Below are 21961 nucleotides of genomic sequence, written 5' to 3' on the forward strand. Positions count from 1 at the left end.
ACACATCTGGACGAGATCCTTGAATCAATAATAGGCAAGCAGGCCAAGTGGTCCGAACGACCTCCTCTCATTTGTAACTTTTGTTATGTTTTTAAACCTCTGTAAAACAAAAAACGCTCTAAGATGCAAAATGTTCCATTTACAAAAACGCTGGGGAAAAAATTGTTAATTTTTCAGGCTTGTAACTGTTTCCACTACATATGTTTCTCCCTATGCACTGCCAAAAAAAATTTTATAAGGGATTTAGTCCTTATTAATCTTCAGTCTTAGTAGCCGCTAATGAAATTAATTTTCTGATCCAGAAAAGGCGTTTATAAAAACTTAATACTATATTCTTCAACTTTGCATTTCAGAATTTGCAGCTGTTGTCCAATAAGGTGATCCGAGAATATCTCACGCAGAAATAAAAACAAGCTGAAAGCAATCAGTGCTCCTTTTGGCCTCTCCAACTCAATAAATCCAAGCTATACAATCAGAGAAATCTTCTTTTTCTTTTTCTGTGAAGATCCTCAGAACGCAGAAAGAACAACACAGAAAGAACAACACTGTCACCTACTGGTTATGAGAAAGGACTACAAAGCAATACCATATACAGTACCTAGTGAGAATTGCATGTCTGTCCATGTATCATCATGAAATGGAACTATGTACACAGAAATAATAAGGTATTATATGCATGTTAGAATATAAAAAAGGTTTAAAAAACAGCTTTTAACGTCAAGTAAGATACGTTTTTTCTTGATTTTGTACATCCTGTTGAAAAAACAACATGAAGTAGTAAGATCTAAAGCAGTATACAGTAACATAAAATAGCTATTGGTGTATATTTCATGTTCAGAAATTAAATCTATAAAAATTAATAAAAGAAGTGAAAGAGCACAGCTGTTGCGCCCATTAAGCAAGACTTCTCAATCATGATGCTCCAGTTAAATTCCTAGCTGAAATGTGTATACTGTAAATATTAATTGATTTGTATAAAGACACAATAAAATAACATTAATTAATACTAGTTTCTTTGCTTTTTTTGGACCCAATATTCTTGTTAACTGAGAGCAGACATGGTTTGTAATGATGTACCCCACAGCTGGCAGAAATATTACAGGTATAAATAGGTATTAAACATCTTTTAGGTTGTTCATTATATATGAAATATACTGTATAATTTTAAGATATATGTGAAATATATTATAAGTATGTGTGAAAAAAGTTTGTGAATAGCTGAGTGGTAGCAGTTGATTAGTAGCACAAATGTGCAAAATTTACAATTGCACATTAATTACTAGAAAAAATTGCACAAATAATAGGGACAACATACCCCCAACATTGAAGATGAAAATGTGCAAAGTCTGGGCTCAGACTTGTTTGTATTTTCTTGCAGTGTTAAAATACATGAATGCCATTTCAGACTCCATTGAACCGTAGTGTTGGCAACAGCTTACAAGATGTTAACAGCTAAATCTGCTCTTCATTTTTTTCCCATCTAAGAGGCAACTTCGAAGATTGCAATGCACACATCTCCTTCATTGTTACACAGTACAACACCCTACCCTGGGCTCTTGAAATGCCCCTTTTAAAATTCTGTCCACAAGTGCTTGTTTTTATGTCTACCGATCAAACCCTCACAGTGCTTTGAACTCATCTCATGTTAACAGAGAAACCTCGCACACAAAAGAGAACCGCAGGACCACAGGATTTTTTTTATGGGAAAGCAAAGACATACTGCAAATCCTGCACGTTGCGTCACAGATTTTATATATAAAAAAGACAGTTGTGGAGACAAAGAACACCTTAAAAATGAGTGGAAGATATTTTTAGATGGACATAATGAGTGGTGATACTCTTGATGCCATACAGCCTCACAGCGGATACCTGTGTTATGTAAATGTCTGGAATGAAATCCAGGCTGCTAGCACTGCTATCCAGAGAGCAGGAGCAGAAGGAACTGCGCTGCTGGGAAAGTGCTTGTCGTGGGCGTGACTGATGATAGTCCTTGCACCAGCAAAGACTTCTTCACAAGTGGGCTGGATCTGTTCTTCAGGCAGTAGAAATCCGTAGGTCCCATTGTCTCTCAGCTCAAACGTGTAGACAAACTCAATTCCAATGTCCTTCGCCCAGTCTCGGGATGATCCAGAATTGTTGTCTGGAATCCAAGGTTGAAAGGAATGTATGAAGGTTGTATTCTTAACCTAACCAATAACTTCAAAGATGCCAGATTTGTTCCCTCAAAATTTGTAAGACACATCTGTCGATTTAGCAATCTTTGTCTGCATAACAAACAATATGTTTGGCTAAACACTGCAATCTTCTCATTAGTTATTTTTAAGAATTTTGCCCGTTATTCACTAGTTTGTGTATGTTCTACCAACAAGTGTGTTACACACCATCTAGGAAAAGGGGACATAGTTTTGATCTGCACATAGTTGTGAGCTCGTTTAACCTAAATTAATTTTGCAAAGAACAGTTGATCTAATAAGCGATTGTTCACAAAGGAGACACCTGCCTAGGAGCCAGAGAGAGGAATAAAATCAGCCATAGAAGGAAATGAGGTTTAAGCATGAATTACTGCATTTTGTTTTCTTTAGATTACAGCACACCTCTGCCCAGATTATAAAACTTTAATCAGAGGATTTCATAGTGTTCAACTGAGATGTAATGGGATGTGTGCTACTGTGAATTTCAGTCTTCTGTTTTTTTAATACAAGTAGTTTTGCTCTCTCGCATTTTTGTGTGAAGAAAAATATTTCATGCAAAAAAAACTTTTCAGAATTTGGAGTACTTACACAAAAGTTCTGGAGGAGAGCCCACTCTGTATACCATTCCATGTACATCCTTAATCGCTTTTGAAGCAGATTCGCCCAGTTCTTTCTGGATAGAAAGAAGATTCTAAGAACGCCTCTACTGAAATGCTGACACAAGGCAGTCTCAAGTGTAAAGACACCATTACAAAGCCCTCTCATTTAAAATGAGCATTATCACATAAAAAAGTGAAATCATACAGCTTTCCTGCAACACATCTGCTTTTATGGGGTTATTGTCAGCATTCACATTTAATATCAGAACTAAGAATGTCAAGTCTACACTAACAAATACTATTGTGCTTGCTCCTTTTTGTTCTTGGCCATGCTCACAGAAGATTATATGTTCATTTTAAGTTACCATGTATACTGGCACACATAATTCAAGCTATTCTTCTTTGTTCATGAAATCTTCTTTTTTCAGAGACAGCTTGTTTTACTGATTGTAAGATTTTCCGCCACATAAAAAAAACATCCTTTTCTGAGACTGAGTCACGTGATTTTGGCCAATTGACTTTCCTCAGCAAGACTGGCCTGTGTGTGAAGTGGCCACCCAGAAGCCCAGGAGTGAAAAAAGGTGAAGCTAGATGCTTGTGCTCTTCACCGCTCACTCGCAGACAAGGTCCCAGACAAGCCAGGCCGACATTAGAGCTGCCGACATTAAGGAATACTCATCACACTGGTTAGAGGTGGAACCCCAGACTGCGTGTCCTATTTTGCTTGTTGAAACAAAGCATAAAAACTGCGTCTTCATCAAACCTGAGGTCATGAGAGGTCATGTTCTAGGAGCTAGTGTTCCAAAAGCAAACATGGATGAACATACTCCAAAACGTTTAGCCATGGAAAAGCATACCAGGAAGTCCTGCTAGGCTTGTAAAGTTAACGGTGACATTTGTCTAAGTGCATAATGAGAGGGGAGTGAGATTCATCATCACTGGGTTTAAATTCATTTAAACGAATGACGGAGGAGAAAACGATTTCAAATGTTCTTTCTTACTAATCATCTTATTTCCCCAGGTGCTAACGGCCATCATTCTGCGTCTTGTGTACTAAATAAAAAGCATTCAGCGGGGACCTCTTGTGCTCTGTAAATTACACTGGCTCCCGTTTTAAAGCTCTCCAGCTCACAAATGAGCCACTGATCTGGATTATTTGTAGGATAGCCTGAGATCAGATGACTCTGACCTCTTTTACTACATCATCGATCTGGCTCCACACTAGTGACCAATCACTTCTCATGTGCAGCAACATATCTTCTCAAATACCTTAGGGATACTCACCTGACATTTTTACAACCAATCTTTTCCCCCCAAACATTACTCCCCTAACTTGTTTCTGTTCTCTCCTATTGCTTGGCACTTTGACGTTGTGGAAAAGCACTCATTAAATAAAATTATTATTTCTTCATCAAGACTGGAAGTAGGGTTCTGTGTTCTACAGCTCCACAGGAACAGTTAATGAGTCTTTGTATCTCAATAGGTGAGTTTTTCTGTTTGCTCTCAGGCCTATGTACTCATGTGTACAATATATTGTATATGTTAAGATGAATATATAAATTGTGTATTTTCTACATTCTTACCAATTCTTTATAATTGGGAGCCTTCTTCTCCGGATTCCCATAAGGATACAGTAGCAACTGCCCACGGGAGTGAATGGTGAGAAAACACAGGAACTGGTCTTTCCGCCTGCTTAAAAACTCCGTCACTGCCTTAGCCTCTGGTTCGGAATTTGGTCCCGTCCCGCAGTACATGTCAGAACAGCAGTCCGAAGAGATGCCAAGAGCTGGGGAGAGCACAAATTATAAAGCACTCAGAGATGGCACAATCAGTTTGCCACGATGACGGAGGACTGAGTTTCACGGTAATTTACTGAAGTAATGAATACTCTGCTAACATAAGAGAAGAGACCACTTACTGCCCCAGGTCGCATCGAAGTTCCGGTTTAAATCTACCCCAAAGCAAGTACAGTTAGCTGGGGGAGCTGACCTAGATTTTCTCCACAGGCGAGTCTAAAGAGAAAGAATGAACTTTTTTTTTAACACTTTCAGCTCATCCAGACACTGTAGCTGTAAAACTGAAGCGGCGAAGATTTGTGGGGATGGAGCTACTTGAGTTACTTGAATCACATTAGGTATTATTTTTGGTTTTGGACACGGATCACAAATCAAGGTGTTAAAGGATGTTAGGAAGGCAAATAAACATTGAGTCTGATTTTACAGGAGGAGATTATCACATGATGAACACATATTTTCTACACTGTTTGTCAGGAAATGCATCACGCATTCCACGCTAACAATAATACTAAAGAGGAAAGCAAGAATTAAAGTATCATACTTTTTTTTATGCTGGTGGAGGCATAGCAGAGTAGGTGAGCCTCTGGACCTGTGACCAGTAGGTTGTGGGTTCGAGCCCCAGCTGTAGAGTCTTTGTTGTACAGTAAGTGAGATACTTTACCCCAGTGGCTCCAGTCCACCCAAACGTACAGTATAAGTGGAGACCAGCTTCACTTGACACTGTTTAGTAGATCCTTAAGTTTCCATTACCATATGAAAGAAAATTCATAGTGTATTTAGAAAGAGTGTGGTACTTACACTACTATTCAGCCAAGAATAAATGTAACCATCAATGTTGAGCACAGGAGTGACATAGAAATCCAGGTTCTGGAGCATAGTGTTTAACTTTTCATCTTCCTTGTGTTTCTGTAGAATCTGTTACAAATAAAACAGAGAATGACATCATCTAACTTGACAGTTAGGATCATCTAATTAGATTACTTTTAAAGGCAATTCTGGTTTTCGCCACAATATCATGTACGTAAATGAGATCTCAAAGGGTCCTAGGACCTCAGCATAAGACAAATTAGCAGTCCTAGGATCCCAGCATGGGGAAATTTAGCCCCAGATATTCCAGGGACCAGCACATTGGCCATGATATTAGGTATTCCTACAAAACAGCATGTCGAGCTTCAGAGAACAGCAAAGAACAGTGTGAGAAAGATGTGGAATGTTAACCAGAATGTATGAAAAATGTCAAAGGTTCCAGTCCCATCCTGTTTTTCTAGCAGGTTCACCTTCAACTGAGGCTGTGAATGGCGTGTGGGGCTAAAGATGATGAAAGTCAAGTCGTTTGACTAAGTGGTACGAATATCTAGGCCAGTAAGTGTAGTTTTTGCCTGCTGTGGCAATCTCCAATATAAGTGTCCTGAATAATAAGCTGAAAAAAAGAGCTACTTCAAGTTGTACAGGAGATACCATTTTAATTCTCTTCTGGAGAGCTCTTCTGGGTACAAAATGGTGGATTGGTACTTCCTGCTCCATTTCCTTGGGCTTCTTCACAGGTCTGCTGTGTGTCTGGAGGCACCTACCTCTTTCACAAACCACTGGCAGAAGGCAGGAGCAATCCATTCCCTGGCATGGATGCCACAGTCCATCCAGACGGCCTTCTTAGGTGTATCCGTTCTGATACCAATCTACATAATGAAAAGAGGTGGGTCAGCATTATTCATGCTTTGTTGTTTTGTACAATCCATGTCTGAGATAATATAACCACAGTGAAGTATGGAGGGCATTCTTTCCCCTACTTTTTAGAAATCTCTTAAACCCCTGACTAGATAACTATCGTGCTCTATCAATGTTTTGAAAATAATAATGGAGACAACTTCTACAGTAACTGTAGACAACAGTTATAGCCATACACTCTTGAGCAGATCATGCTGGACTTTAGTGATCTTCGCTCACCAAATGAAGGCATTTCGCTAAAAAATTCTCACTTGGGAAATGAGAGTCAAGCTACCCAGCCACATCATTCAAGCTGATGATCGAACTAAAAAACATCTTTATGTTTTTATATTCTCATGTAAAAAATCAATGGTCTTTACTACCTTCAGGAGATAAATGGGTCGATTCTCAGAAGTCATCCCCAGGAACTGAGAAGATGCGAGGTCTGGGTATTCGGCGACATTCATATTAATCCATTTGTATATCTGGAAAGAAAATGCCAATTTCAATGTGATTTCTTCCTCTCCTTTCAGCAGCACTTAACACATCTGCTGTACATTCACAACGGCTGTACATTCCACATCACATACTTGGTCAAAGTTACCTTGAAGGATATCGATTATTTGTTGTATGCTTGTTTCGTATGACTTTAATTACTTACTATCACACAACAATATTCAAGCAAACATGTATCGTTTCTGGAACAGTGAAATAATATATAATAAGCAAAAGAAGAAGCTTGTACACGCTGGCCTCACATTTTGACTACATTTCACTATGGTACTTCATCACATATCTGAGACCACCTGAATAATTTTCAATAGGAAATAATCAGGAAATGAACTTTGTCTGGCTCATAGAAATCTTGAATTTCATCTCCTACATTAGATGCCTCCAAACTTAATCTCATCATCTGAAAACATAAAATAAGAATTACTGCACCTGTTTCATTTTATGTTTTATGTTTTCAGATGATTTTTATGTTCACTTGCATATGAGTTTTAAATTCATTTAATTTACACATTTTTATTTTTTAAAGCACTGAACACTGAACAAGACAGGAAAAGAGAGCTAATTTAGAGTAATTTACAGTAAAAACAGTAATTTAGAGAAGAGAATGGGTTCAAAACTGTGACACAGTCTTCAGCACTGCACTTTAAAAGAAAGCAGAAAAATTAGGGGATTGTATCTACAGGAAAACTGATTCGTTTTGGAAACCAACTACTTGATTTCTCACAAGACGGAAGATGAGAAGCATCCCAGGATATAAGAATAATGGCTTTTCAAAAACTGAAAACCTGCTATCACTCACATCCTCCATTGTATGGTATTTAGTGTAATTGTAATTCTTCAAGGTCCACTGTTGTTCAGCTTCAAACATTGCAGTCTTCACACCCCTATAGCAATCAAGCAGAAAATAATGCAAATTACATTGTCCTGCCTGTTCTAAGGCATATTAACAAATAATCACCTGCTTCTCTTTTAATATTGAATTCTTATTTTCTTATTTTTAATTGTGTAACAATTTGTCAACTTATGACAGTTGAAACTTGATTAATTGAAGTCTGAGGAAGCTTGCTTAACGCATGGAGTTTATACTGCGAACAAAATAGTAATTTCTACTGGGAAAGCACTGGATCAGGGTTATCTAATGGAAAAAGGGTTCATTGGTTTTATCATATAAAACATGTACAGTTTGTCATTTCTGTGCACACAGATCTGAACATTGTAACAACCCACATGAAATGAAATTGCCAATAACCGCATACCGATGACCGCCAATGGAAAAACAACTTAAAAAGGCTACACCTTTGAAAGACAACTGATATGTTCCACTCTCTCTTACACAAAGCAGCCCTGATAGTTGTAAGTAGAAATGAATTAATGGATCTGATGGTCCTTCTTGCATTCGTCATGAAGAAATAAGGCACTGGTCCACTTCACTATGCAGCATGAAGTCCCATCATCACTGAATATTAAATGGTTCAGTAATTCATTCCTACTGAAGATGACAGTGTGGGAGACAACCATTTACCTTTCCTCCATTCCTCTGCTGCCCTGAAGAAAGACAAAGAAAAAAATCCATCCAGTACTTTGCCAGGCAAGCTTCATGTTTCAGTACAGGAGCTGACTTGAGTTCAGATATGGTGAGGGGTCTTCTTGGCGAAATGGTATAGGTCTGTTCTGGGCATGGAATTTATAAGAATAGTGGTCTAATGAGGGGGCAATAAATGTTCTCTCTGTACCTGGTTATCTTGGGCTGTAGCAATAAAGGCAGCTGCAAGTCACTCAGCTGTTCCACGTGAAATGAAGGGGTATTTATAACTACTGTACATAATAACTACCAGTTGTGCCAGTGTTTGCAGGCTTGGTCAATTAGGCTTCTGAGCACAAGACTAATAAAACCTTGACATGAAAAGATCGTTGTACATTAATTTCACCTTACATTGACATATTCTGCATCACATCTACTTAGTTAATTTTTAACATGTTGGTTAGCTTTGCAGTCTTCAGCACTGAGGCCCTGAGTTCAGTTCCTGGGGCGCTATCTGCATGGAGTTTGTAAGTTCTCCCTGTGTTCGCATGGGTTTTCTCCTGATGCTCCAGTTTCCTCCTGCAGTCCAAAGACATACCGATACATTAATTAGCCCCTGGGAAGGGAATGGTTCTGGTGTGAGTGTATGTGTCTGTGTGCTCCCTGAGACGGACTGGTGTCCCATCCAGGGTGTATCCTGCCTTGCACCTGTTACTTGCCAAGATGGGCTCTGGGTTCCGCTCAATTCTGTATCGGATAAAGCCGTTTAGGAAAATCGATGAATTGCACACCAGAGCAAACATTCAGAGGATCAAGGGATACCTAAAAATAATTAGAGCCAGCCTTTCACTCTGAAGTATAGTGTACAGGTAGCAAAAGGAGATGCTGTATGGGTTAAACATTTCTAATGTCTTAAACCTCCTACCACACAAACTGGTCAGGAGTTCCAGACATCCAGACAGATGCTAATTTTTTGTTTCCTTTAAGATGTCAGATGATTAAGTAGTAAAATATAATATGTGACTTATCTAAACCTAAAGCAAACATAACCCTTGCTGACATAACATGCATCAAAAATAGAAACATTCTTCCATGATGAAATCAGCTTATCTTTATGGGAGAAGCCACTGTTATTATCAATTATTAATTTGAAAGACTTACCCACTACAGTTCACTGCCTCCATTCTACACCAAAATAAAGTTATTAATTTCCTTCTCCTTCTGTATTGTTAGATGAATTTAGAAAGTGCAAGTCATTGTTTATTTGAAGATTCACAAATGTGACAATTTCTCATTCCACATTTATAAAAAAGGAAAACCAAAAATCAGTGTGAGGAAGAATTAACCCATTGGATCAATCAGTGAGTGTATATAAACTTATTTATATAACTAAAAACACTTATGTATTTAATTATTTATCTATTCACGTAAGCCTCATTTTAGATTTTTTTTCACAACATGTAAAACTGGAGTAAATATAAATGTAAAAAAACGAAATAAGATGAACACACTAGTTTGCTAATAATCACAAATCTCATGATGTCTGTAAATTAAATTTACAATCTCCTAAGTGTTTGGGGAGGATTAGGCTGGAGTTCTGCAAAGTGTCCGGGTAGGAACTTCAATTTCAATTCAATTCGATTCAATTTATTTTTATACAGCGCCTTTCGCAAACACGGTTGGCCCAGGGCACTTATCAAAGCTGTGTGACAGTACATGACGTTACAATACAGAAAGAGAAAAGGCCAGGAGACAACGGAGGAGAGTAACCAAAAACTCCTCAGTTACGAGAAAAAAACCTCTAGGTGTCCAAGGTCAACTGGCTGCCCAATCCATGACAGTGATGCAGCATGCAACTCAGACGATGCCCAGCTCCAGATCAAGTTCCACTGCCCCCTCTCCTCCAGATACCTGAGGAATCCAGGTCAAGGAGGCATGAGTCCAGTCCATTGGGTGGCCAGAATGCATGTCTCACTGTCTTTCCCCCAGCCTGAACATTCAGATACCTCTGTCCCATAACTTAGAACAGTCTGATGTCTTCCACAGCCCCAATTTTAACACAAATGTGTCCCTCTTCACCGGTGTCTCCTGCAGCTCCTACTTCCACTTCCTCTATGGTGTTCCTCTAAAAGGTCTTATCTAGTGTACTACAGATTCTTTGAGTAATGAACAGGCCTATCTGATAAACAAATTTTTATGACATAAATGGGATGCTCAGGCCCTCCATAACAGTCGGTAGTACCTGCCCACTTTCAAAGGCATATAAGCATCTCTTTTCTGGCTGTGTTAGCTCACCATTCAGTGCCTTCCATTTGGATAAATATCCCACTACTGGCACCAATGCTATGCTTTTAATAGATCTAACATGGAGAGGATTCAAAGAAAACAGTCTCTTTAATAAAAGTGGCCTAAAATTAACTGAATTAGGAAACCTGGACAACACAGCAGGACAGACACTGGCTCAAAATTTATGGACGTTTTGTAAATGAAATATACAGCAGTTAAATCTTCTAGCACATTTTACAAGTTTGAACATACTTTTCAAGCTTGCCGAGTTTGTTAAAAGCCATATACTGTATTATATACATGAAACCTAAATAAACTTTACCTATATTAAGTTTGTATTGATTGTCTAAGGTTTGTTGCTTATCGCAGCACAAAAAGCACACTGTGTAAATACCGATGACGTTTCTGATTCCGAATCTCAGACCCTCTAGGTGCTATTGATGAAGTCAATCAGGATCAAAGGCCAAGGAGCCCTGCTGCATCCCAGCACTGACGCCGCCTCTAATTGGTAAATAGGAAGCATACTTTTTCTTAACAATGTGAACTTCTCCATAAGCGCGGGGATAGTGCATCTGTAGTTCATTCGTGGTAGAAAGGGCCTTCCGAAAGGCGATCGCTTTATTTCTTTATTTCAACATAATTGTGATGACAGAGAAAAGCCACTCGTTCAATCAGGCGTGTTTCTAACGGGTCTGAAGCTCTTAGCCAACCAGTAAACTTTACAAAGTTAGGAACCAGATGGGTCTGACAAAAATGTTCTGTTGCTGTTGGTGTGATACTTCTGAAAAGACGTCAGGAAATGAAGCTCTCAGGTGAGTGTCTCAGGAGTTTACGCCTGGACTGCAATTAGCTTCGAATGGTGAAAGATCTACAGAAAAGCGTTTAATTGGGTTTCGTATGTGCGCATCCATTTCGAAAGCGGTTTACTCAATCACTGCTTAGTTTTAAAATTATACAGTAATATTTTTTAGAAAAATCTGATTTTCTTTTCCCAAGCCTTAAATGCGTTTAAAATGTTTCCGCTATTTAAAAACAAGATCTATGGCTTTATTGATTCAGGTAGATTCAGGCTTTATTGATTAAAAAAAACTATAGAACATTTTTTTTAATGTTTCTCTTACCGTAATAATAAAATCGTAATAGCGTCGAAAGTATTCTCAGTAGTTATTTCCCTCTGGAGTTTGCTATTATTTTATTATTACTATAGATAATTAGCAAATAGGTGTGCATGTCACCTCTATCGAAACATGTGAAGTTCAGGCATCATGAGACAGAAACAAGTGTTACTGGAGTGCCAGGCTTAATGACATAATCGTTTTATTCTGGTTGGGTAAAGAAAAGCAATGCTAATCCTCTGAAATCTTTATGGAGCACCGGGTTCGGCTTTTAAAATACCTCTGCTGCCGAAGTCAAATTCTGACAGAATTCACAACGCGAGGCAGATCTAACATCAGTGTGTTTACAGCTCCTATTGGTCCCATAGCCAGGTTTCAATCTGAAAACCGAGCATTCACTAGAACATTAACATCATTTTAGAAAGTGGTTCCAGAACACGCCCTTTTTGTAAAAACACACGCAAACAGGGTAATGCATAAGTATACATTAGTAATGTATAACATAACTTTTTTTCGGTACTGTTAAAACGGTGGAGGTAGTTTTCAGGCTTACAGAATGCATGCCGAGAAAGTAGGGGTATTACTAGATAATCGCTAGATGCTGTACTTTAACACGTCTCTTGGGATTCCTTAAAGAACTTGTGACTCCTGGCCTACCAGCATCTTTTAAAAATGCAATTAGCTAGACTTTATACTGATGCTTTGTAGTTCAAAGGTGAGTGGACTCTCTAAAAGAAACTAAAAACAATACTGGTTCTGTGACGAAACTTGGACAGGGCTGTAATCAAATTATCTTAAATCAGGTACTAGGGCCTGATTGTTTTTTTTTTCCTGTCACAGGAATGAAGGGCACATTTTATAGTTCAAAAGGATTTTCAAGAGTTTAAGTGTCAAACTTAATGAAATGCAGTTTTCTAAAAGTCTCCACCCATTAAACATTTTAACTCTGCTTGTTCTTAGTGTGCCCAGCTCTCCTAGTATGTCACATTGTATGGCATTAGTAATGTTTATACCATTGAAAGATTAAAATAATTTTTTAGTATTTTCCTTAAGAAATGCAAAGACGTTCAAAATCAGTTAAGGCACAATATTAATGAATCAGAATGGAATGAGACAAATGTACACTTAACTTCTGACTGTGATGAGGCATTGTTATCCACAGTATATGATCTGATTTTAGCACACAGGTGTGTTTCACCCACAACGCCTATAATGATTAAACTGCAAAACCATGTGCTAGCTTGGTGGAATGATCTGTCTTGACAACAAGAAAATAAAACTGCCTTAATCAATTCTACTGGGTGTCATAGGTTGGAGACCGTAAATCGCTTCAGTCTAGAATAGAAGAAACCAAGGGGAGACTTAATCCACATATATTGTTCCTATACTGGGCTGAGGTCGGAGTATAGTGCTCTGTCGAAGACAAAAATCCTAAGGGTCAGTCCAGGGGATTCTTTCAGGCTCTGTAGTCAAAAGGTCAAAACTGGAAACTTAAAGCAAAAAGGAATCCGTTTAGGGAAGAGAATAGAAAATCATTCTTTACACAAGAGATGCAGGTATCTGGTACAGGCTTCATTGTCAGGTGGCTGTGTGGTACTAACTCTGCGCTCATTATTCAAGAAATGGCTTAGTTCTGGATTCACGTAACTACCAAATTGCGCTAGACGTGCCAAAAAGCTTCCTCTAGATTCATGCCATTCTCCTGCTCTCCAGGATAGCGAGGCAATTCTACGGGCTTGAGACAATTCCATAGCGTCGGTGAACTATTTCAGTCTCTTTTTGCGTGTGTCGAGGCAGCATGTCCAGTGGTAGCGATTATGGTTCGGACCGGAAGACCCAGAGGGCCGAGGACTGGAATCTGTGGAGTTCTCCTCAGGACTCCTCCCACACCGAATCGGATGACGACCGAGAGCTGTACAACCTCCTCATAATGAGGAATGAGGTGGACAAGAACACCGAGGTGAGCCTCATCATGGTGTTTCCAGCATCTTGTGGCTATTTCTTCCACAGTGTAACAAGTGTGCTTGAGTAACAGAACCCGGACACTGATTTCTATCATTTGGATAGCCAGAATGTACCCCACACAAGTTGACCACAAGACATCATCTTCAAACCCATCTTACAAGGAACTAGTGCAAAATCTAAACCTAAAGTTTGGGGCTTTCTCAGTAATGTCTGTCTAGGCAGGCTGTGTCACTGCCGTGTGTAGGAGGCTGTGTTACAAAAAATGTTGTCGCCCTCTCCTTGGAAATCTAGACCGTACCGAACTCTTCTGCTGCGAAAGGCCGGGTATTTTGGAAAAAGTGAGGTTTGCTCCTGTCTAGGTGATGGCATTGTGCGTGCTCTGAGCCTGGGAGTGGCTGTGAATGAACCCCGGCTCAGAATCGACAGACGAACCAGCCCGCCACGATTCTGGCGTTTCACGACGAAGACGACATACGCCGAACTTCGGCCCATCTCAACAAACTTTGAGATTTGCTGCTGTCTCTTCCTGTTTTCTTGGTATCCTAGGGTCATGGCACATGTGTCATATTGAAAGTATTAAAAACAAAACGCGTTTAATTGGGATAATTTGCCTATTTGATCAATTGTGGTGTGATTTCATATACATGTGGTGTGTACAGCTCATGCCCCAACTGGATTTGATTGATGGGCATTTTGTTTGGGCATACAGCCCTGAGCCGCACTGTACCTGCTAATTCCTGTACCTGCTAATTTGCAGCTAATTACAATCATCACCCCAGGTACTTTTAAAACAGTGTTAAAGAATTGTTGACTGTTTCTGGAACACAGCGGAGTGCACTAGCGGTTACCATGGCAGCTGGCCACGCCTCCCCCTACCTGTCGCTCAGCGCCGGTTCCCATGGAAACGCATTCTCAGAGGAAACCTGTATCACACGTGAACCATCACACCACGCTTGCCACAGGTGACACAGGGGATATTTAAGGTCTGCTCGGACAATACCCGGGGGTACATACAGTCAAGCTCTGTGTAAGAGCCTGTTCTCTGAGTCTTTACTTGGAGACTCTCAATTCATACGTTCTCTCGTTCTATAGTTTCCTGCCTGGTGCTCGCTTTGGATCCTGGACCTAACCTTTGTCTTTTGGATTTCCATTGGTGCTTTTGTTCTGCATTCCCCAGGTCTGAACCCTACTGCCTGTTCTCTCATCCCAGTTTAGCCCCTGTTTTATACCCCTTTCCCAGCACATGGGTTCATCTTACCCCTCACAGACCACTGCGTACGCCACGCTAGGCAGCAGGGCATGACAAGAATAAAGTGGAATATAGAATAGTCCACTGTATGTGTTAAGACTGTTCCTTTTAATGTAGGGTTTTGTAGTTATTGTCGTTTGTTTAGTGTTCCTAATTACCGGTAAATAGTCTTAAAGAAAACAGAGCTCACCCATTTCTTTAAAAGCTGCTCATAAAAAAATGTCTCTGAAATTTTTCTTTTATATAGGCACTGTCTGAAATGCTTGAACCTCAATAAGGAACTTAAATTGCGAAAGAAAAGTTCCCAGAATGGCCTTCGAAATTAAGCCCATTCCTCTCATTCCTCTGTTGGAAACAACAGGCCTTCTCTGTGTGTGCAGTTTCCTTACTGGGAGAAGGTATTACCATAGAAACTTTTTTGTTTTTCAAGCAAGGCATATGCTCAGTAATGTACTAATTCAATCAAGCTAACAGTACAAAAAAGAACTTGTTCAAAAGTGTCTTTTTAGGGCAAATACCTAACCAGATTTTTTTCCCAGACAGAAATTCCACCACGGGCAATATTTATAAGCTCGATAAGCATATGCAGTCATTAGAATTACTAATCAAATTATAAATTCTTGAATGGGGCCTATGTATTTCCATATTTTTAAAGTAGGGTTTTTTTTTCTTAGGGTCAAAATCCATGAATAACACAACAGTGCAGGTTTTAACTTAATCAAAGCAGAATTTTAATGTTATCACTTAATGGGCCACCTACCAGCAAACCTACTCCCAGATCATGTCTCTAAATAAAAAAAGACATTATCAGACATTTCAATATCATTTTAATATCTGCTCAAAACCTAAAACGTTCACCCACTAAAACTGAAACAAAAGACGGCGCTATTGTAAAATTATACTTTGATATTGCAAATCTGTTAAGCAGTGAAGCCTCTTGGATAATGGTTATTTTTAATGTTTTACATTGATTTTTTTCTTCTACTAGTTTCTTTTTAGTGGTTCAGTTTTTCACTAATGTTAACTCGTGGTGTGAATTAACCATCACCAAAGCTGAGGAAGCAAGAGATCCATAATTATGTGAAGCAGATGAGCCTCGTAGGAACTGAAGCACCACGGTAGCCGCTGTCGGGGGAGAGTTTACGCTGAGACACACAGACTCACTCTACCTTGAAGGTCAAAACCAGGGGGCGCATTCTGGGAAGCCTTTGTTGCAGCTCAATTAGCAGAGCTAATGACTGAGAGGACGCTTGCCCAGCAATAGGGAGTCTCCTGCCCCCAAGGGCACAAACCCTAAAGCCCCTGGGCTGAGCTGGTGTAGGTAGGTAGGTAGGTCCCTTTTCAGGCCATAAAGGCCCATGGGGAATGGGGGGCAAGGGCCAACATTTTCCTTGACCATCTGACACCGGTGGTGGAGGTGATGTGGTCAGCATCACACTCTGGTCAGCCTATTACCCCCGGAAGGATTAACCCCCGGTACTCATTTGGAAAGCAGGCTGAGTGGACCTGGGAGCTGTCTGGAAGGAACTAGACCAAGCTACTTCACTTCCCCCTACCTGGGATTGAACCCAGGACCTTCCAGTCAGGAGCTAGATGCCCTTGCGTCCATGGCCTACAACTGGTGTACACACAATGGCTACAGGTACATCATTGCAACACTGTACCTTCAATGAAATATGTTAGGCATTGAGGCGTCATTTTATATGATGTAGTCTCCAGAGGTTGGGTGTCATGCTTTCCCTTTCATCCTAAAATTGTTTTACGGTCTGAAACAGCTGTGGGGTGGTTTTGAATGTGGTTGTGGAGACCCTGGAGACTGAAGGCGTGTCATATGTGTTTTTTTGAGGAGTGGGTTAAGGTTTTTAGTAGGAAAGCACCAAGCTGGTGAGCCTTTGAACCCCATCAAGAAAGTAAAATGCTTGGGATATAAAGAGAAAGGATTCCTTTGCTATTTTACAAGGAATTTATACCGAGATTATGCAAAGCATTCTTTATTTTAGAATCTCGCATTTTGTGCTGCTACAAGAGGTTCATTTTCTAATCTAGGGTGTGTGGCACAACCTGGATATGAACATGTGATTCCCCCTATCTCTAGAACTCTTCTTTTTTAAATAGACGCTTTTTTTCTCAGAAGTATCTCTACTAATCCTTCTCACTTTAGTTTCTAAAAGGATTCATATGCCAACATGTGTTATAACTCCTATAAGTTTTTTAAGCCCTTTTGTGTTTCTGTTTTTCACAGGTGTGGGAAAAGCTGAACTATGATATTCACACCTTTAGGTATATAAGGAGAGAAGTGAAGGCCAGATGGAAAAAAATATTACTGAAGCTAGGTAAAAATAGCTGTGCATGTTGCCTTATATTTCACATGCTTTATGGGATGTGAAGTTATAAATTATATTTATCTGTATTTGAACTTGCTCTATTTAATGTTAGACTGCATGATACTGTCCAATAGTTTCCATGGCAATACATTTTATATCTACATTAGTTACTGTTCTAGGCCAATAAATACCTCTGCAGAAAAGATTAAAAGAATTGTATTCCAAAAGGGCCGCATGAATGCAGTACTTTAAGCATTAACTAGGTGCCAAAATGTTTTGCATTGTTGGATATAAAGTCTTAGAAAAGTATTCACCCCCTTCCAATAACGTCATATTGTGCTGAATTTGAATTCGTTTGAATCACAAAACGTCAGGGTTCAAAGTTAACACTTACAAGTAGAAGTTAAATGAAAACTTCAATAATACAAATACAAAGTCAAAGTATTCACACCCTTTACTATGAAAAGCCTAAATTAGTTCAGGAGCAGAAAATGACTTTGAAAAGTCTCACATTTCATTGAAGGGTCTCAGTCTGTGTGTTAATTCATCTGATTTCAGAAATAACACACCCTCACTTTTTTCCCCCAGTTAGTTTAAAAATTAGTTAAAACTAGATCCCCTTTAACAAGGTAAAACTCAACTTGGGAAATTAAACTGCAAAATGCTGGCGACAACACAAATATCTTGTACATTATTACTGTATATACTGTACATGTGAATACCTTCTCTGCTAACAAAACAGGGAACATTCCTCTACCTTTGCAGACCGGCTTTGAATATTATGGTGTTACCGCCAGATGTTTTTTGAACAAATATCCTCTGGAGCTTGTATTTGTATTGTCTCCTCTGTATGCCTTTAGGCTGTAAAGCCTCAGGGTATAACAAATGAAGAATAAAACGGTTACCTTTGATTTTTTTACCCAGAGCTGAAGATGCAATATCACACTGTGAACTGGCCCCTATTACTGTCAGTATGAAGGCAGCCAGCTTTATACTGTCATCTATGACACGGCAATTTCCTGAGAATGACTTAAAGCTTGACTTCTCTTTCTGTGCATTTCAAGGCTTTCAGAAAGAAGTGGACACCTTACTCTCGGTTAATAAACAAAGTACATTGAGCGACTCTGGAAACTTCACGAAGGCCAGGGAATACTTGTCGAAACTGTTGGAGGAGACAAGTCTCTTTCCTAAAGGTTGTGAAGCACAGGAAAGATATCTCATTGTGATGGTAAGATGGTTTTCTTCCTTTCCTTTGTCAGCTCATTATCCTTTATCATGATGATAACAGAAAGACATGCTGTCTGAAGTCACTTGCTCACAACTGCTTTAATAAACGGTGACATGCCACAATTAAAAGAGCTTCCAATTATACTGGGGAAGGGGTACACAGTAGGGCTGGTAGCCCAGTATGTAATCTCCTGTCATGGCGTGAGGAGCAGAGAGTGAGCCTGTCTCTCAATAATGTTTAATGTGATGCCTATAAATGTATATTTTTTCCGTAAATGTTCTGTTAATTGTTTCTGCTTTGTCAACACTGTAGTTCATCTGTCGTAGCAATAAAACTCTTCAAATTTGTACAAGGTACATTTATGTCCTGTATATTGTACTTTGTACTATACATCAGAGATTAGTTCCTAATCCCAGAACTAACATTTAAACTGGAGTTTATCAGGATGCCTACGAGCTGTTCCCATCCTGATAAGGAGACTGGCAAGTTACAGTAACTGTGCTTTCTGGTTAGATAGTCTGCCAAACCTGTTTTGTGAAGAGTCAGACCCAAATTCTCAATTAATCGCACTCGACTGCTACACCCAGCTTCTTGAAGTTTTTTTCTTCATTTTTTCATCTGAAAGCTTGCGAGACAAAGGAAAATGAAGGAGGTATATTCTTTCAGCAGTTGTTTATTTCTAACCTATATGGTTCCTAAGATGCAATCTGCCACAGATGTATTCTTTTTTTTGCTCCAGGATCGGCTTGTGTCCCTTGACAGCGCTGAAGACTTCCTCAAACTAGCTATGAAAAAGTATCCAAAGAACTGCGATTAGGAGAGGCATCCAATAATCTGGAGCCCAGGTCCTCTGTAAAAAGACAAGTTTGAGTGGTGTGACTATAGTCTGTGGGATTGGTGGAGATGGTTTTTTTGTAGTGTAAGTTGAGTCCAATCTCCTTTTGCCATTGTATTACTAACCTTACTGTATTACTAAGCTTAAATGTGAATGTGGTAATTTCAATGTGTTATCTTTTTTTTCCCCAAACTGAACTCATTCTAAAATAAAAAGAAACATTTTTAAAGATCTTAAATGAAATGCATGGCCTTTTTTGGGTCAAATTGCATTTTTAAGTCTGCACATGTCCTCTGTCCCATTAATAGTATCACAAATTAACCACCCATTGTCAGGGACTCGGATGTTTTGGATGAATAACAGCAACTCAAGAATTACTCAAGATAAAAAGATTTCCGTTTATTACATTCACCTCACCAGATGTAAATCCTAGGACTCCAAAAGAAGCAAGCCTGGTTGTGCCCTTCGTCAGTAAGTGAATATTAGTAGATACTGTAAACGCCACCTTCGTATTGACTAGTTTTGTCTTTTTATTTTGTGTTAAAACCAAAGGTTCAAAGACGATGAAACTTGCACACATCCAAACTCCAGATAGGTCACATGTCTTGTAGTTCACACACTCTTACAATCGCGTGGTTTCCCACTAAATGCCGTTTTAATTGGTACTCTCCGCACTAATGATGTCACTGAATCTCAAGGACGGTGCTAAGCCTTTATGTTTCCCTTGAATGATGATTCCAAAACCCAGAAACAGGAGAAACAGTTTCTCTCTCCGATTTCATCATTGTGACGTTTTCATAGTTATATTACAAACTTCGTTTTTTGTGTCCATGTCTGTGTATTTCGGTGTACTTTGTTGGAAGTTAAATTTAAGTAATCTTTGGTTGCTTTTTTTGGTAAACATTTCTTACACAAATTAGTCTAGTGGCGTACCATCAAGTGATGGAGTGCGCTGGAGTTTTAAGAGAAATACGAGTATCAGTGAATAGCCATCTTCAGTGTGTGTAATCCAACATTATTTTTGAACAATAAATGATTTTGAGAACAAATATGCATCATCAAATGACACAAATGTAATACTATAACTGGCTGTTGAAATACAAAATACTTCCAGTTTAAAGTAAATAAGTCCAACAAGAAAACAGCATTTGCAAACTAAGAATGAAAAACACTTGCATGCTTACAGGGAGAATGTCATTATTGGATGCCAATATTATATTATATTATATTATATTATATTATATTATATTATATACACTGTTTCACATAGTTCTTTAGGGTAGTGAGCAAGGCAGCTATACAGTACATGTGACCAGTTCTTGTTTTCACACAATGTGTGACTGAGAGCCACCTTCTGGACTGGTCTACCAAACCTTAACAGAACGACAACAACTATAAAATATACACAAGATATACACAATGAGAGAAGACAGTAGATAAGGGTACTGAATACAGTAGGAGCACAGGGGTCAATAACAGAACCAGTTAAGTAATGGCTCTTCTAAAGAAGAAGGTTTTGAGTCTGGATTTGAAGGCGTTTAGAACTGGGGATAGAGTTCCACAGCTTTGGGGCATCACAGAAGAAGGCCCTGTCACCCACAGAGTGTAGACGGGCTTGGGGGACAGACAAGAGACCAGATTTAGAAGAGCGAAGGTTTCAAGATGAGGAGTAGGATGATAGTAGCTCAGACAGGTACTGAGGTGCCAAGCCAGGCAGAGACTTACAGTTGAGCATGAGGATTTGATTGAAGTCGACACAAAATCTGACAGCAAGGACTCCAGGATAAAAGCAAACTGATTTTCCCCACAGTCTCCCAGTACACAATGAATGACATCCAGTCATCTCTGCTTGTTACTGTTAGAGGAACTGTACTAACAAGGAGTATCTGAACATGTTAAATTCAGGTTTTATATACTTGTACATTTATTTGCATTTCAAAGCAAAATCTGGTGCAACAGCTGCAAATTATGTAGTTAGTTAAAAATATGGACAGGTTTTTATTATCAGCAATAAATCAACTTCATTAAATGTGTGCATGGAATTATTGATATAGCTGTTATGACAGAAACACGAGGAAATAGTCATGTCAGTGTCACAAGATAAATGACATCGGACAGTGGACATTTTACCATTCTTTTTTGTTTTCAAGAAAACGGTCATAGAAATCACTTGGAGAACAAATGGAAAAAAAACTTGGACAGCATTGGCCCAATTTAATGGAGGAAAAATTATAAATCGGAGGAAACCTTTTGGATCATTCTGCTTATTTGATTCCTGGCAGCAATTCAGTCCCAGAAGCTAATCTAGAAATGTCTGGAGAAATCATACAGAATAGTCACTATTATTTGCAGTTACATTTTCCATCAGGTTTACATGTAAGTCCTCACCACTTTGAACTAAATTAATAGCCACTTTATTAATTTCATTAACAATAACCACATTATTATTATTTCTTCTTCTGGAACCATCTTGCCATCGTCAAAACAACTTCTAGAATAACCCAACATAACTGCTTGTATAATCCAAAAACCTCAATGCATGACATTCTAAATTTAATTTATGATGAGATAATTTTAGTACTACAATCTAAGCATTTGTAATTACAAAATCACACAACTTACGGTTACAATTT

At 39.0% G+C, this 21961-nt stretch overlaps 2 protein-coding genes across 4 annotated transcripts; one reads left to right on the plus strand and one right to left on the minus strand.

Moving 5' to 3' along the window:
- Positions 1 to 973: 973 nt before the first annotated feature.
- Positions 974 to 11810, minus strand: cpo (carboxypeptidase O). Its single transcript, XM_015359487.2, has 10 exons — positions 11734 to 11810; positions 8327 to 8905; positions 7604 to 7688; positions 6675 to 6776; positions 6159 to 6263; positions 5386 to 5502; positions 4710 to 4803; positions 4375 to 4577; positions 2781 to 2865; positions 974 to 2140 (listed from the first exon to the last, which is right to left on the minus strand). Exons 2-10 carry the CDS (start codon positions 8401 to 8403, stop codon positions 1875 to 1877), a joined length of 1134 nt encoding a protein of 377 aa, XP_015214973.2. The 5' UTR covers positions 8404 to 8905; positions 11734 to 11810; the 3' UTR covers positions 974 to 1874.
- LOC102686483 (melanoregulin-like) lies at positions 11025 to 20365 on the plus strand. Of its 3 annotated transcripts, none has more exons than XM_069196643.1 (5): positions 11025 to 11120; positions 13525 to 13687; positions 17184 to 17274; positions 18330 to 18493; positions 19233 to 20365. In XM_069196643.1, the coding sequence occupies exons 1-5, from the start codon at positions 11053 to 11055 to the stop codon at positions 19308 to 19310; spliced, it is 564 nt and encodes a 187-aa protein (XP_069052744.1). In that variant the 5' UTR covers positions 11025 to 11052; the 3' UTR covers positions 19311 to 20365. The 3 variants fall into 3 exon arrangements, with proteins under 3 accessions (XP_069052744.1, XP_015214974.1, XP_006636897.3); XM_015359488.2 differs by lacking the exon at positions 11025 to 11120 and adding an exon at positions 11143 to 11424 and having other exon boundaries at positions 13521 to 13687; XM_006636834.3 differs by lacking the exon at positions 11025 to 11120 and adding an exon at positions 11143 to 11424 and having other exon boundaries at positions 19233 to 20364.
- Positions 20366 to 21961: the final 1596 nt, after the last annotated feature.

The sequence above is a fragment of the Lepisosteus oculatus genome, chromosome 12 (genome assembly GCF_040954835.1).
Source record: "Lepisosteus oculatus isolate fLepOcu1 chromosome 12, fLepOcu1.hap2, whole genome shotgun sequence".
Taxonomy (NCBI): Eukaryota; Metazoa; Chordata; class Actinopteri; order Semionotiformes; family Lepisosteidae; genus Lepisosteus; species Lepisosteus oculatus.